This window comes from Ceratotherium simum, chromosome 20 (assembly GCF_057802395.1).
Source record: "Ceratotherium simum simum isolate JZ-2026a chromosome 20, ASM5780239v1, whole genome shotgun sequence".
In the NCBI taxonomy this organism is placed as follows: Eukaryota; Metazoa; Chordata; class Mammalia; order Perissodactyla; family Rhinocerotidae; genus Ceratotherium; species Ceratotherium simum.
Genome location: NC_141919.1, coordinates 17,899,550 through 17,917,518, shown reverse-complemented (window position 1 = coordinate 17,917,518; position 17,969 = coordinate 17,899,550). Strand labels below are relative to the sequence as shown.

The following is a 17,969-nucleotide window of genomic DNA, read 5'->3' as shown; positions in this document are numbered from 1 at the left end:
TGAATATTTCTTTACGTGGAGTGGCTAATTAGGAGTATAAAATAATCAAATTAGCCTTTCCTCGCTATCTAGAACATTCTTCTTGCTTCTCAATCTCTCAGGAGTTAAAAAAGTAACCATTCGGGGCTGGCCCGGTGGTGCAGCGGTTAAGTGCATGCACTCCGCTTCGGTGGCCCAGGGTTCGCAGGTTCGGATCCCAGGTGCACACAGACGCACCGCTTGTCAAGCCATAATGTGGCGGCGTCCCATATAAAGTAGAGGCAGATGGGCATGGATGTTAGCCCAGGGCCAATCTTCCTCAGCAAAAAAAAAAGAGGAGGATTGGAACTGGATGTTGGCTCATGGCTGATCTTCCTCACAAAAAAAAAAAAAAAAGTAACCATTCATCCAAATCCAGAACAGGTTCTAGCACCCATGTAGATATTATTATTCCCTCCTGTGGACGCCCTTACAGTACTTCTTACACATCTTAGTATCTTATCACAACCTGCCTCGTTTCTTATTTGTGTCAGCAGCTTCATAAAAAGGGTTTGTTCTCACTCTTCTTCCTCTATACTGTAAACCAGTAAGAGCATTATAGGCATTATATTTTGCACTGAACATCTAACAACGTCATATAATCTAATAGAATGACTCAAGAATTTTTTTGCTTGGTATGGTATGATTTCACCACATTCTTTTGCTTGAAATAGAAAATCATCTCAATAGATGGGAATCCATTCTCCCAAACTCTACCCTGCAGACTGCTCTCTCTCTCCTGCCTCTCCTCACAGTGCCCATGGCTGGGGCCCTGTTCTTTAGTCTTCTGGAAAGCCAAGCTGGAGCCAGAGAGGCAGAAAAGGTAGGCTGGGCCAGCAGTAATATCCAGGGACGCTGAGCTGCTGGCTCCCTTTCAGAATGTCCGGGGAAGAGAGAGCCCCAAGTAAGGAGCTAAGGGTGAGGCTCTGCTATTGATTTTCATAATCTACAGGACAAAATTACATTCATTCACACAAATCACGTAGCCTAATTTATATTTTCTATCATAAATCTTACTAATCACATGACAAGTTCTAATCGGCCACATTTCTCATCCCGGAAAGTATAGTGAACACACTAAAAAACTGTTTACTCCAGCTCTTCTGAGGTTGTAACAGGTTTTCATTTCATCGCAGCTACATCTGCTTATGTTCTATAAACATGTTTGAGGCTAGAATAAAGAACAAATCATTAAAAAGAACTTTTGTTTTAAAGAAATGTCAGCTTAAACACAGTTAACATAAAACATACATCTGACAGCTGGAGATGCAGACATTCTTAACTACTGGCTTGAATAAATGATGTTACCTCTGTGGATCCTGTGAAGGCCACTTTGTCTACATCCATGTGAGAAGAAATGGCTGCCCCTGCAGTAGGCCCATAACCAGGGACAATATTCACAACTCCAGGAGGAAACCCTGCCTAAAAGATAAAAAGTAAAAAAGTTATGATAGACTTGAGAATTTAATTCTATGAAAAAAGAGAAGAGTATGGGATCAAAGCTGCCTCTTTTTGCTAACCTTATGGGTTTCTCTACCAAGAAAAATTCACTTAAGTGGTTTTATTATTTCTTTTCTTAGCCCACTTAAAATAACCTCAAGGGTTGCATTATTGAGGGCCATTTCTCCTCAGGCTAAGTCCATGTTTGACTTTTATGGATCATTGCTCCAATGATGGCCATCTCAAATTTCATAATAGTAACTCAGAAAGATAGTAGGTATAAAAGTGTTTGGTAAAGTACTCACAGAGAAGGAAAGCAGTGTGTTTATTATCCCATCAGCAAAAATAAGAAGCTAAAAAGATCTCACACTTTTAGTTTCTAGCTGTTGATTGCTCAGGGCATACCATGTGGGTTGCAAATTTCCATTGGCATTACTTAATCGGTAAAATGTTAGGTAAGCACAGTCATCCCATTTATTGCTAACCTTCACAGAACGGATTTCATTCCTAGGTAAAGAATTACCGGGTAGAAAACAGTGTAGCAACTGAGATGGGCACATTAAAATTTCATGTTATTTGCACCAAAATGCCTCATTTGGACATCTCTTTTGCCTTTTTTAAATTTGAAGTCAAGCATATTTTAAGATATGTGTTCAGATTTCCTAAATTTAAGTTTCTAGTGACTAAAGCTTGTTTTTTAAGCTTTGGTAAGCTATGAAAGACAAAGGACAATAAATTGTTTGCAAGAAAAAAGATGTTACAATCTGGATTGATGAAAATAAATTTCATATGCTCTTTTGCCAGTTTTTGAGCAAGAAGGTAAATGCAGAGGAAACCATAATAGAAAAGAGAATATAAACATATCCCTTCACTTGTAGGTGTGTTTAAAAATATTGCTCAATATTACCAGCAAGTATATGGGTGCAGAGGCCTCCAACCTTCAGATGGACTAGTTTAAACAAATTTGCAGAACTTCCAGGCCATTAGTGGCAGATATAAACCAAATTACATTTCAACATTTGAAAGAAAGCTATATCAATGTCAACATGAATTTGCATTCATGAAAGTTTGGCAAAAGAAACAAAAAAGTGATCATAAGCTGACTGTTTGACATGAAGCCTTTGAGTCTGGCTTCCTGACTCCATTTTGGCGGCAGTTCATTGGGTTGACTGCCAGAAATTCCAGCCGGCAGCCACACTAAATGCGTCCGCACCACTGGACAGGAGCTACTGAGAGATAATGCAGTTTATAGTAGCACCAAATGAGGTCTTCCTATTGTAAAATGGGACTCCTGAGTTCTTGTGCATACTTTGATTTAGGAAACTTACCTCTTTTATTAAAGATGCCACATGAAGGGCAGTGAGAGGAGTCTGCTCTGCCGGTTTGACAACCACTGTGTTTCCGCAGCTAAGAGCAGGCCCTATCTTCCAAATGAGCATGACCAACGGGAAATTCCACTAGAAAGCAATATAACAATAGAGTCTTTGTACTGCTGAAAGTCACATTCGCTAACTCAGCTTCTACATTGTATACTCCCCGTAGATGTTAAATTATAATTGTAGTTTTGTTTAATCATCTGGTGTATTTTAATCAAGTTCATTGCCAAAAGCAACTCAGAAATGCTAAAAAGCTCCAAATAAACTAGATACGGGAAGGGAGCAAGAGACAGCCATAAAATTTTATCAGGTGCTGTTATTTTGAGGTCTTTTTCTACCAAGAAAAAGAAATCACTGCATGGTTTAGGAACCAAGACTTACTATTAAACATATTGTAAGTTATCTGTAAGTGTTTAAAAAGTGTGATTATCTCTCCCTCCCTATAGATCATTTATTGTAACTGCTTACCCAATAATAATATTTAGTAATGTTTATTTCTAAGACAGATATCTTGCTAACGACAAAGAAGTCTAGGCTCTGGAGGCTGAGAGCTTGGTTCACATCTTAGCTCAACCACTGACGAGCCATGTGAACTCAGACAAGTTCCATGATCTCTGTGCATGATTTCGTCACCTATGGGGGCCAATAAAAGTCCTTTCTACTTTAGAAGGTTGTCCTGAGGATTCATCGAGAAAGTAGGCCAAATGCTTAGCAGAGTGACTGGTTCATCATAGGCATGCAGTAAATATTAGCTATTATTAGTATTCAGGACTGTATAGTTTTTGCAAATTTTATTGGTATTTTTGAACTAATGAGCAATTTCATTCAAAATGTTGCTGTGTATACATTTCAATCTCATTGAAGCAGGAGAGAAGTCATTGCCACTTCCTCATCGAAGAACTTCAGGACACTACCATCTTTTTATTTGGCCTTTTTGAATGTTAGTTAATGTGAAATCATTTAGATAGTCTTGTATTTGTTGGGCTTAAAAGAAAATCTCCATGATTCTGCTTAAAAATACTACCTTTCCTAAGAGGAATTTGAAGTATCAAAGCCTCTTATCTAAAGGTAGGATATATTCATTACAGCGCTCCAATAGTTTCTTCCATTTTAATTAAAATGTTTCATTGGGGATTTGAACACTCTGGTTGCTACAATTCTCCATGATAAGAAATCCCAATGAGGAGATAGAAAGTGCTGGAGAGTGGTAGGTCATACAACATTTCACTAAAATGGTGTCCTCAGCAGATGTGCCAGCGATGATCATTGTGCTTTATACATGTAAAGCATGGGTCTTAAAAAGAGTATATAACACAACTTTTTAAAAACAAACCATAGAGTAAAAAGTAAAGATTTGTTAGTGCTATAATACTGAAACACACTCGAGAGAGGCCAGGATATACATAGGTTTCTGGACTTACAATTCATATCCAAGGAGTTCAGTCACAGGGAGACCCAAGTTCAATAGTTACCATATTTGCTCCATATTGAGCAAATCCCCAAGCATCCATTTGTTCTGGAGAAACTTCATTATCAAATAAAATAGAATTAGAACTCTTTTTTTTTGTTTTTAAGATTGAAAATTGTATAGAAGACCAACTTACAGGAATGATTTGGCCACACACACCAACAGGCTCATGTCTTGTATAAGTAAAATAGTCTCCATCTGCAAAATAAAACATACAATTATTTATAGACAAATGTGCCTGATTTTCATGGAATGGTGGTTTAGGGTTGATGTGAGAGGAAGACGTAGACAATAATTAAAAAAAAGAACATATCTCTAAATATTTACAGAATGAAAAATTGAGCCCTCAAATAGTAATTTGAAATGAGAAGAACCATAAACTGAGTTAGGTCAAAGCAAGGATGCAAAATTGGAAAAGATCTGAAAGATATTTATTTCTGTCTTTAATCATATAAGAGGAGTGTTACCTAAATCATCATCATTCTCAAAGTTTCATCTTTGTTCTTAAAGTTTCCTTTCTCTCATGATAAAGGAAGTAACAGGTGTGCAACTAAGAAAAGAACTGTTAGATTTCTGTTCTGGCAGGTCTGAGCTCTACCAGTAATAGTAGAATTTTTTTAAGTAATGTAATTTAAAAAATAGTAAAATTCAAAAAATAATAGAATTAAAAAATATCTCCCTATGAGCAGTAAGCCTTTCCTACTGGCTTGTTCTAAAATGTTCTTTTTTGCCTACCAAATAATAAAAGCAAACTCTCTTAGTTCATGAAAAATAATGCAAGAAGTGAAAGACATTTCTTTTCAATCTGAATTTGATTGATTCATATGCCTCAAAGTTTGATGTGGTCATCCTGAGGTTACATTGTGCTTTGTATTCTGTTCTGTTCCAGTTCCCACAAAAGATTCCTGGCTATCATAGCAAGAAGGCTCCTTATCTATTTGTACTTTAAACGACTTCTCCATTTTGTCAAAGCGTAAAGTAAGAGTTTCTAAAATAGCCACATTTCTTGGTATTACCATGGTCTCAATCTCCTCTTTTAACTTCCTGGCTATCACTCCTAACCTGCTGGATGCTCCAATTAGATTGCAAACGTCCATCAGGGCCAGGCCTGGAGGGTGTTGAATTTCTATAGTCAATAAGTTTATATGAATTAAATTCTACCCCTAATGTTTTCCAAATTGATGCTTTTTTATATTCTTATCCCATTCTGCGCATATTCTACTAAAATACTAAAACACGTACGTACACATTCACTCACACAAATTCTTAATCGGGCTATAAACACAGTCCCATTTTGCTTTGAGGCTATTGAAACAAATCAATGTGTATTGGTTTGTTTAATTAATCTGCTGTAACTATACTGAGTTAGACCAGGCACAGATGACCATAACGGATTTATACTGGAACATGCAAGGAGGTTTAAATAATTACATTACAGAAAGGGTATAACTGTCACTATTGGAATAAAACCCAAATAAATAATTTCAGAGGCCACCTTTGAAAAATTTGGGTCCATACAGAGACAGTTGCTTTAAATAAGTAATTGTGGGCATAAGAATGTTCTTACTTCAATATTTTCTAAAATACTTATAGTATTGTCTTCTGTCTTCTGCATGATTATGCTGAAACAATTTTAAAAGCTATTTGATGAATCTTAGCAGAACTTCCAGGTTCAGAACTGCATTATCTCAAAGTAAAGGAATAAATAATTTTGCCTTGTTTGGTTGACCTCTTTATAAGGGAGAGTTTGGAATGATTCAGCACTACAGTAATCTCATCACTGCTACCCCCAGCCCTGGTGGTTCCCAAAGCTGCTTACCAACTGGTATCGTGCGTCCCTGGATCTTGTCAGCCCAGCCTGCACAGTAGCGTAATGTTTTTATGCAGCCTCCTAAGTCCATCAGATATGCATTAGAAAATAGTTTTCCACCATTCATGGACTCCATTGTCTGAAAAGAGATCAAATTCCAAATATAAACTTCCAAGAAAAATTTTCGGTTAAAAACATGTATAGTTATGGGGCCAGCCAGGTGGTGTAGCGGTTAAGTTCACGCGCTCTGCTTCTGTGGCCCGGGGTTTGCAGGTTCGGATGCCGGGCATGGACTGACACACCGCTTATCAAGCCATGCTGTGGCGGCGTCCCATATAAAGTAGAGGAAGATGGGCACGGATGTTAGCCCAGGCCCAATCTTCCTCAGCAAAAAGAGGAGGATTGGCATCGGATGTTAGCTCAGGGCTAATCTTCCTCACACACACACAAAAAAATGCATAGTTAATATTTTGAATAATCATATGCTAGAGAATTTTGGATAAAGAAGAAATCCTATAAGTCTTCTTGTCTAACCTCCTCTTTTTATAAAGGAGACTAAAAAAAGAGTTAAAAAGACCCACTTACGGTCTCATAGCAAGATTTTGGTAGAAAGGATACTGAGATTCTGGTTTTTAAACCCTAGTGCTCCTTCCGCATTCTAAATGTCCTCCAGCTAACTAACTTTCTAGGAACTGGTCACAATTTGATATACACAACTGGTGAGAGTGGCACCTAGTTTCCTTAGTCAGATCAAAATTTCAGCAAGATTTCACTTATTGTATCATATAACCGTGGGTGACAATTTAGTGTCGGTGACTATTAATAAAGCCCCAATAATCAATTTTAATTTTTGCATTCCATCTAGATATAACCAATCACGTCACACAAACTTAAGTGACATCTGGACCTTTCATCCATAAATTTTCTTCCACAGAATTTTTAATTGTGAAACTCCCAGTTTTGCCACTATTATCATAATTATTGTGTGAATGGTCAGGCTGTAAAGTTCAACATTTTCTAGTTTAGTGATCCAACTATCATACGACGGCCTATTTCCTCTTTTCTTCCTTTTCTTAAGCAGAACTTAATACAGCTCTTTGGAACCTAAAGATTTTATTTATTTTATTTTTCCCAAAGCCCCAGTGGATAGTTGTGTGTCGTAGCTGCACATACTTCTAGTTGTTGTATATGGGACTCGGCCTCAGGATGAACGGAGAAGTGGTGCCTCGATGCGCACCCGGGATCCGAACCCGGGCCACCAGCATCGCAGCACGCGCACTTAACCACCAAGCCACAGGGCCGGCCCATCTCTTTGGAACCTAATGGTCTGCTGGGGCAGGAATGTACCAGTGATAAACTCCTAAAGCTGTTTCTCGTCAATTATATAATCTTGTGTCTCTACATGATACTGCGTGCCAACTCAAAATTTAATCAAACATGATTTTTGTATATCTGCTTCTTTCTTCCCCTTAGGTTCTTATGCTTACGGAGGGAGTCAACACTCCATAATCCACAGATCAGATGAATAAGAGAAGCCAAGTTCTACCAAAGTCTGCTTTCTTCCTTTCTTCCTACAGGACATTTGGTTAATATAGTTTTGTTGTATATAGTTTCCAATTACATGTTTTTGTATACTTTGGATTATGCTGAATCTTTGATTAAAAAATGGTCCTTTGATTAACCGTAATTGCTAATGTTGATTTTTTTTAAATGTAGGCCTCTTTGTTACAGCCAATTTAAGATTCTAAAGGTAATAAAAATAAAAATTTACTCTGAAACCTGATCTTGGCATTGGTTTGTGTTAAACTGGCTTCACTGTAATGCCCAATTGAGAAGAAAACAAGGAAATAGCTCCCCCACTCATTTTATGTGCTGACTCATCCAACTGCTAAAAAAAAAAAAAGCCCAGTATATATAAAAACATAATTTTTATAAACACAGGAATGATTGGATTTTTTTCTTTATTCTTCACTGCTTCCACCTGTAAATAGAACATAATTTAATCAAGAGCATTGTGAACAAATACACTTCAGGAAGGGAAAAAATGGCCATTTATTAAGTGTCTTGGCAGGCTAGATCAAGGTGAAATAAGACTTATTTTAGAGAAATACTCTGGGGATCTTTAACAAACTATGAGATTTTCCACTAAAAGAATTCAGTGGTCAAACAAATTCGATAAACAGTGTATTATTCTAGGATATTCACATATTTGTGATGTTGTTAAAGACTCTGAGAAATTTTAGAATAAAGGAAAGAAGTTTGTTTAATTTGATTTAACTCAGTTTGTCAAAGTTTAGGCTGTAGAATCTATTCTGCGAGCAGAAATTAACATCATCCAGAACTAGAGTGCAGATTACTATGTAAGCATAAGCTCAAATGGTAACGATCCTACGAGGGAGAGCTGGTAGATGAAATCTCTTCGTTTTGTTTGTAGAGAGCTTGTAGTGATTACCAAAACCAAAACAATCTGCTGTTCCAAACAATGAATGTTTTCTAGAGATCTTGCTACCTGCCTAGTTTGGTTAATACTCACTGCCAGGAGCAGCCGATCTCTCTCAATTAAATCAGCCAACTTGTATAGTAGACGTCCCCTCTCGGAAGCATCCATGGTACGCCATGGAGAGCCAATCTGAAAAGCCTGTCTTGCAGCCGCCACTGCTTTGTTAACATCCTCCTGCAAGTCAAAAGGAATTCAATTTGGTAGGCTAAACATATGCACAAATCCAATGGCAATAACCCTATAGAACAAACTAAAGCTACTCATCAGCAAGTACTGTGTCTTCATTATCTCAAAATCTAGCACATTGTTCAAACTCCACCACCGTATATTGCAATTACAACTGCTACCTAATCTTTAGAATGATGAGTTCCACACACATAGCACATACTTGATTTCCTAGAACAGAAATATTATGTTTTAATCGTTGCTATCATTTGAGTGCTTACCATATGTCAAGTAATGTTCTAATTACTTTACACATATTAACTTGTTTAATTCTCAATAATTTTATGAGACAAATATATTCCCCATTTTTACAGATGAAGAAACTGAAGCAAAGAGAGAGAGATGGGCCCAGGGTCAATAGATGAAAGTGGCCAAACTGAGTTTTAAATGGATCCCATCTGCCTGTAGAGCCTTTGCTCTTCACCACTAAATTAAAATCCATTGGTGATTAGGTTACCAGGAGTTCTAGGCAAAGCTCAAGATCTAAAATAGTGAATATCTTGTTTGATCACTGGTGACTCTACAGCCTGTGCACTCTCACGAAGACCTTACTGAACTTTGTTTCACTGTTGAAGAGTAAATGTTATAACCGTGCTCATTCCTTTTGTGCAGAGGAAAAAAGGTATAGAGGGAGTGGAACTGGGATAGAGAAGGGTCTGTATGTGACAACTTCTCATTTCCCAACTGGGTACAAAGAGATCCTTTTCAATCCCTAACTAGGTAAAGAAATCAGTTTCTTATTATTAAGGAAATGCTTGAAATTACATTAATTCAAGCAAAAGTCAAATCAAGTAATTTCACACTCAGTCTAGCCTCCCTGTGTTCATTCACGTTGCCTTCACTCACATTCTTTTTTCTGAATCAGATCTGTTCCTCCTGTTCTTTCGTAGTCCACCTCAATTACATAGTTTTCCCTTGCCACTCCATTCCCAAAGATCCCTATTCAGATCTCTTCTGAGCTCCTACAGAATATAACTACCAGAAAAATCACCACCTCTTCCTTACTCCTGCATATCTATTTTGTTTTCCATCAAATCACTTGCAAACGCCTTAAAGGCATAGATTGTTTCAATGTTCTTTTGTATACAGGACTGGCCGCTACCTGGAGCTACATAAATTTCACAAATCATGGCTACTGTTTTAGGCCAGTAGGTTGTCTTTTTTGCAGGAGATGTAATTTCCTGTGAGAGTGAGAGGAAAATTACCCTAAAATTTTTTAAGTTGCTCACAGGCAATTCAGAAGTCCCAGACTTACAAGTCTGCAAATTAAAATACAAACAATTTTTACAGTATTTAACACCACACTAAGATGATCCGGGGCAAGAGGCATATTTTAGAAGTGTAATCTGGTCTGATTAAGTGATAATATTTGCAGACTATAAGCGAGCATTCTTGCACTATAATACATCATCCACGTGTGTATCTCACTGTCTAACTTTTGAGAGAATGATGAGTATATACAATAAAATATATGCATTATTACTTGCCCTTCCTGAGAAATATATATAGTGTCATATTTTTGGCATTCAGTTAATCACATTGATTGCTTATATTTGGAGATGGTTTTTTACCACAGGTTCTAAACTTTTCCAAGTTATATTTGGAGAGCACTGTTTGAAAAAAGAAAAGCAAGCCGCGAGAACCTGAAATTGCCATCATGATCTGTGGATACCACAGCTTACAAAATATATGCTGCTCTGTGTTGAAACAGATCTGAGTGACACAGCTTTCACGTGGATCCTTCTGCTCAGTGTCCCGCCATCAACCTCAGCCAAATGCAGTTTATCACAGGCATCCTGGCCTCGCAAAAGGATATGGAGAGACTGGCTCCATGACAAGTAAATGCTGTATGGAAAATACACTCCCAGAGAATGCTGCTAGAAATAAAGATGTTTTTGTGGTTACATCCTTTGGATCACGCTCCTCCTTTTCTCATATTTTATCTTTTATCTTGCAGGGACAGAAATAGAATAATGGTAGTTAATGTAAGGCTTTGGAACAAATAATCTAGGTTTGAATTCTGGTTCCTCACCTAGCAGCTCTGTGAGTTTTGAGGCATCCATCCAACCATCCATCCACCCATCCATCCATTCATCTAGAGATCTGCTAAATACTCTATTCTGTAGCATTTTTATCATCAGGCTGCTAATGAAAAAATAGTGAAGCAAGGAGATCACCCTTTTGAAAATTCCAATTGGATGGGAGAAATACACAACCAAATAATCATACCAATATATTATTATAAACTGTGAAAAACATTCTGAAGTGAAATATATTGTGATGTGAATTCTCTAAGCTTCAGTTTTCTTATCTTTAAAATAGGGATAAGTTATTGAAGATTAAATAAGGTAACACTTGAAACACATTTTCTATGTGACAGACATTATGTTAAGTGTGCATTAAATGATAGCAATTGCTATTGTAGTTGTAGCAGTTAAAACAACCTTAAAATAACTCTTAGCAGTTCTAGTATATTTTAAGCTTTCCTTTCAGTTTTCACTGCTCTGTATTATTACAGGCTGTCACTATCTCATATTGTTGCTAGTCTTCCCAAGGCCATTCTCCTCTCCTCAAACTATCTTGCCTATTGCAACTAGGCTAATTTTCCTTGAATAATTTTATCTTATCACTTTCCCTTTCAAGTATTTGCAAGGTCTCCCCTGTGCCTTCAGTCCTAAGGCCAAACTCTTCTCTCTGATTTCCAAGGCCTAATATCTCCGGGCCCCGCCTTACCTACCCAAACTTGTGTTCAATTTTTTCTACTCTGTCTGGTCCAACTTCTTCTCACCCTTGCTCCTGTAGTTCTCCTTGCCTAGAATGTTCTACCAGCATACCCCTTTACTTTCAAAATCCTACATATTCTTTAAGACCCAGCTCAAATATCACAACCTACCTAAACCCTTGCCAAACTAGTCCAACTTGATAGTAGCTACTAGTTAAGAGCCTACTAAGCCCCAGGCACTATGTTAAATCCTGTATAACTCCATAATTACTACTATGGTTAAGCATCACGGACCTTGTTTAATAGGACATGAAACTCAGCAGATAGTAGAAGCAAAATTTGATCCCACATCTGCCTCCAAAATCCGGTTTCATAGCTCTGCAAGACTATCCTGATAATGATCTCCTTTGCAATGAACATTGACTGCTTTCTGTATTATAAGCTGTAATATTTCTTACCGTTCTGGGCCTACAATAGGCAATTAATAAACATTTAATAATTTTGTTACCTATCTTTTACTCATCATGTTACATTGACTATATATAAGGCTGCTCCTTATAGAAATAATTTGCTTATATTGATATTTACATAATAAATCATATTTTAATTGATTCTATTATATAATGAACTGTTACATTAATTAAAACTATTAGGCGTAAGAGTTTGTTTTATTTTTTTTTTAATTCCAGAACTAATATTTCTTGAGTTTTTATTACAGGACTAGTATTTCCAAGAACAAAATTTTTTAATTAACCAGAAAAGAATTTGGTGCACTAACTCAAATTTGCTACCATCAGTAACACTTTCTCTTTGTAATGTTTTCAATGTTCCTTTTTTGAAGGGGCCACAAGCTGAATGTAGGAAGACAGTTGAATGGTTATGAAATATTGAATGCCTCTTAAGAATAGGTGAGGAGGACTGAACCCTTCTCTCACTCTTAGACTGTGCATTTCCATATTAAATTCATTCAGATTCGGAGAAAATAGTTATCAGACCAGTTTTACTTTTACACCTGTCATAGGCACTTACTTTAATGGACATTTACTTTTATCCCCACCAATTATTTGTTAGGTCATGCTCTAGTATTAAAAGCCATTTTCAGGATTAGTCAGTATAGCCTAAAAGAGCCACTGAAGTGAAAAGAAAACAGTTCCCACCCACATCTGTGCTTTGCTTTGTAACCTCCATTTGTGCTTGCTCCTCCTCCTTTCTTTATAATACCCTTGAAAGGCGGTATAAAGCCCATTGTTAGCTCCATTCTACTTATAAATTAAATCCTTAAAACCTCTTGGCTCATTATCTAAAGAGTCAGTTCCAGAATATTAGGTTTACAGTGACTATGTAATTTACTCGATTTGTACCTTGCACTAAGCAATGTTAGAGGTTACTATACATCTGTAGTCAAAATTGTAAGAAGAGCAATCATTATTTAAAAACAAAAGCTAGTGGATCCTTCCAAAAAAGAATATGATGACAACAGCACTGGATGTTAAGCAAACAGTTGCTTACTGTGACCAGTTTTTACCATAAACAATTTAACTTGAGTGATCAAGGATCTAGCCAACTTGATTAGCATGGTGACCTGATTTGAAGCTTTGCTGGATGTCCATGAGTGTCCTTGATGTACATTTGCATAGACAGTTCTGCTCTTCTACGAGCAGGAGAAATTGTCAATAAGCACAGAGCAAATAAATGACAAATATTTCTAAAGCTGCCAGTATGATGATCAGCTCTCACTCACTACACTTTAGAAAGAAGGTAAATCTGACCGACAATACCAAGAAAAGTCCTCAGACTGCCTGAAAGATTTCAATTGTAACTCCTGGCACAGATTTGTTTTACTGATGAAACTAATCCCAGAAGCCACTGGCAAAGCGAGATGTCCAAGGCCCCAGAGCTAAAATATCAAGAAGACTTTTTCTTTTGTTAATTGCAAACTGCAAACAGCTCTGCAGTCTCCCTACTGAGTGGCATTTGTACCTCTGGAGAGAAAGAGTAGGCAGCTGTCAGGGGGTGACCTGTGTCCTCACCTTGCTCTTGATTGCTATTCCTACCTCCCCACAGTTGCTGGAGCCACTCAAGCAACTAAAAGGACATTTGAGGTACCGTAGTGTAGTGTTGTAGATCTCTAGAAGTCTCTGATAAAAACTATTCCTCTTTGTTGAATGTGAAAACAAATTTTTCTCTTATTTCTGGGAATGGATCATAGGACACAGGCTTTTGGGTCTCCTAGAACATGTTGCTGGAAATACTATTTCTCTGCCCAAGTCTGATCTTGTACCATTTCATAGAGGTGCAGAGTGAAGATCACAGCATTGTTTCCAGTCATCAACTTTCCTACTTGTTGAAGTCCATGCTCACTATTAAATGCTAACATCTGAGAGGAGATACAACTTATGATTTAATACCTTAGTTCAGCGGTTCTCAAAGTGTATTCCCCCCATCCCACTCCAACCGACAACATCAGCATCAGCTGAGATTTTGTCAGAAATGCAAATTCTCAGGTTCTGCTCTAGAGTTATTGAAACAAACTCTAGGGGTGGGTGGGGCCCAACAATCTGTGTTTGAACAAGCCTTTCAGCAAGTTCTGATACACACAAAATTTCAAGAATCATTGCCTTAGTCAACAAGTCAGTTTAGTACCAGATTCCTAAGGTGAAGTATGTGGGGTATATGGGAACTAAAAGCTGGATGGAGAAGAGTGTTTCATTTATCTATTAGCTATAGTGTGTTAGATACTGAGGGTATAAAGGTGTAGCGTTGATCTATACAAGAAGCAAGTTATCTCAGACAAATTAACCAATAGCTATATAACACAAGGGTTATAACATAGGCAAATCGAATATTCTATGACACAGAAGAGAGCAATTCTACCTGGGGAGGTTAGAGAAAGCTTTAAAGAAGTGCATAACCCTGTAACAACTGAGGCTTCATTACGTGCCTCTAATGCACTACTAAAACACTTCACATATTTTTTTATTTAATCTCCCCCAAGATTTTCCAATCTCTCCATTTTACACAAAAAGGAAGAGAAGCTCAAAGAGGGTAAAGACAAAGTGGACCCTCTGTGCTCTGACTATAGATGATGATTCGAACCAGGTCCCGAGGACTGCATCAAGGCCATGGCATGGAGGCAGTGACCAGCATACAGTGTTTGGGGCATGATCCTGGGCATGATGATGTTCGTTGGGACTCTTACATTGATGGGGTAGCCTGGGACCAAGGCCAGAAACAAGAATTTTTTTTCCCAGAGGCGGTAAGAAGCCCTTGAAGAATTTATGCACGGATGAAGGCTAGTATATACAGAAAGTGAAATCTGAAAGCAGGTGACATGTGTCTCCATTCTATTCTGCTTCTACTTCTTAAGCTGTTGACCTCTCTGGCTAAACTCTGTGCCCTTGCCCCTTGAGGCATGAGTCTTATTTCTTAAGATAATACTGCAACCCGAATCCAGGGCCTTTCCTAAACCCCAAAGAGCCCCTCAGGTCTATTGCTATTTTGGAATAGGTCTGAAGGCATAACACCTTGCGATTAGTGGTCTCATTGATTGGGGAGAGAGTAAGGAAAGAATGGAGACTGGACAGGGATATGGGATTGCTGCAATGAACTGAAACATATGAATGGTATGTTGGGTATTATCCAAACAAATGGCATTATCCTTGGGTTTTGCTGACTTCATCTCCCAGTACTCTTTTCACACAGCCGAAAAATTTACCTCTTAATATCTTATATGATAGAGATTTAAAGCTTGATAACATCTGGCCAACTAAAGACCAGAAAAATCATTTCACATTAGGTTGAGAAACACATACAGTTTTCAAGGTATGTGTTCAGATAAAAATTCTGAAGGTTTTTACTCTCCTCACTTCCTGGACTATTTAATATTACCCTGTCTTACTTATGTAACAATGGCAAGGCGAGACAGCAGCCCTGCTAGTCACAGGCTCTGGGGTCAGAGGACAGCATTTGAATGCTGATTTCATTACTTATTTGCAATGTCACCTTGAGTAAATTACTCAACCTTTCTATTCTGCTATTTCATCATCATTTGTAAAAGTGGCTAAAAATAATACCTTCCCCATAGGATTGCTTTGAGTATTAAATTAAAACAACATTTAGAATTTTTAAAAAATGATCACTAAATAAAAGTTTTTGTTTTGTTGTTAGTATTACTAGCTAGAGAGAAACAACACTTTTAATTTGTGATTCAAGTCATTTTAAAATTCAATTTTTAAAGGTACCGCTTAATATTAATTCAATGGTTTTTAATGAAATAACTTGGCACCATATTGTTCTAAAAGGCTTATATTAAGTTTTCTATTAGTTTCATTTTGCAGCTTAGAAAGAATAATTTAATAGGAATAATGGATTTCTCTGCTTTTTAAATCTAGGACCAATCACTTCATATGTGGTCTGTTTGTACAATAAATCTAGACACTATTTCAATTGAAAAACAAGCAAGGAAAAATAGTATGAAAAAAGTTACCACAACACCCAGAAGCATAGGCTCATCATCATTATATGACTACTGAGTGCTCTTTATGTACCAAGAAAATATCCCCAAACGGCCCTAGAAACCATATGTTCATGACATGTCTATTTGAATTTGGAATGTGGTTTGGGAGCTCAGAATGGTGAGAAAAAAAGAAACTGGCATAAAATAGCACTAGTGTTAGAAAACTCACCTTATCACCTTCTTCTACCTCACAGATTACCTCCTCAGTTGCAGGATTCAAGACAGGAAATTTCTTGCCACTCACCGACTTATGCCATTCATTGTTTATGAAGATCTATAGAGATGGAGAGAAAGTAGATAAAAAGGCATTTAAATATAAAGCAAATTTTGGAATTTTTTTTTTTTTTTGGTGAAGAAGATAAGCCCTGAGCTATCATCTATTGCCAATCCTCCTCTTTTTGCTGAGGAAGATTGGCCCTGGGCTAACATCTGTGCCCATCTTCCTCTACTTTATATGTGGGACAGCTGCCACAGCATGGCTTGATAAGCGGTGCGTAGGTCCACACCTGGGATCCGAACCTGTGAACCCCAGGCCACTGAAGCGGAGTGCACGAATTTAACCATTACGCCACCAGGCTGGCCCCGCAAACTTTGGAAATTTTTTATAAACTTACACTAAAGCACTACCGAATGCCTAAGTGAGGTCAATCCTCCCTCATATACATCCCCTCCCCAAGATTTTTTGGCTGTTTGAGACATTTTACACAGACGTACACACACGCGTGCAGGCAAACACTAAAATAAAGTAATACTTTTAAATTTCACTAAGGTATGAGGTCATCTAAACACCAGAAAATACGGACTGGAGGAAACAATCTAGGAAAAGATACTTTTATCTGAAATAACCAGAAATTTGAGGCAAGAGTGGAGAGTTTGGTGGGCTTGATCTTTATGAATCATTATCCCTATTTTCCACTTTAGATTCTGAACATACTCATTTTGGGCTCCTGGAGATTTGGTATCATAAGTAACTATTTTCTGATCCTTTATTTTACTTTTTTAAAGGTAGCTTGAGGGAGAATTTTAAAAGAAGTTTGCTTAGAAAAAATTGGCTAGTGATATTTTTTCATTAACTTTTTAAAGGCATAAGAGTTTCATTCTTCTTTGTAAAAGATTACTTAATTTATTTGTCCACAGATGGAATCGAGTACTGGATTTCCTAGTGAGAAGAGACATGCATCTAAAGAAACTGAGGGGTCTAGAAAATATGGAATTTTGCTCTGTGTACACAATAGAAGAAGAGAAATGTTAAAGAGTGTTAGTAAGTCATTAAAAAGTCTGAGTTTCAACTCTTGCAGTCCTGAATTTGCATTTCATTATGGAGCTGAATAGATCTTTGCTATTTCATTCACCTTTCACTAGAGTAAAAATATTTGATGAAGCCAAATTAAGAAGTGTTCCTTTTGTGATGAATAAAGTTATGTTTTGTGTCTGTGAAAAGCTAGAATTTCTTCTCTCTCCTCATTCCATTATTTCCTGTTAATTCTTCTTTTTCTTATTATTGAAATACAAAAATAGTCATAAGTATAGTATTAAATGTTACATATTGCAACTTTCTGTTAGATTTAGTATTACAACATGAACTAGTTTACTAAATTTTGATTCACAGGTAGTTGACACATGTAGTTTTCAATGAAGGATGACATATGCACTAGATTTATAACATATACTACATGTTATACATATTTAATTCAGACACCTCCCCTTACTTGATATTTACAGATAAGTTATTAATAGTGAAACCTTGAGGGCAAACGTATTGGAGCACTATCCCCAAGGTTTAAATCTATTGCTATACTAAATACAAATTACCTAGCTATTAAAAATTCCCTTAGTGAGGGTGACAGCTATCAAGATTATACACTGCTAGTTTAATTACTTTTATTGTGTATAT

General features: G+C 37.1%; 1 protein-coding gene across 1 annotated transcript in view; it reads right to left on the bottom strand.

The window, feature by feature from the left end:
* ALDH1A1 (aldehyde dehydrogenase 1 family member A1) overlaps positions 1–17,969 on the bottom strand; it is a 56,321-nt gene that overhangs the window by 25,551 nt on the left and 12,801 nt on the right. Inside the window, exons 2-7 of the mRNA XM_004439639.3 lie at positions 16,245–16,349; positions 8,646–8,786; positions 6,122–6,251; positions 4,439–4,500; positions 2,787–2,915; positions 1,327–1,440 (exon numbers count right to left, since the gene is read on the bottom strand). Of these exons, the coding sequence (XP_004439696.2) occupies positions 1,327–1,440; positions 2,787–2,915; positions 4,439–4,500; positions 6,122–6,251; positions 8,646–8,786; positions 16,245–16,349 (681 nt within the window). The remainder of the gene's footprint in view (positions 1–1,326; positions 1,441–2,786; positions 2,916–4,438; positions 4,501–6,121; positions 6,252–8,645; positions 8,787–16,244; positions 16,350–17,969) is intronic.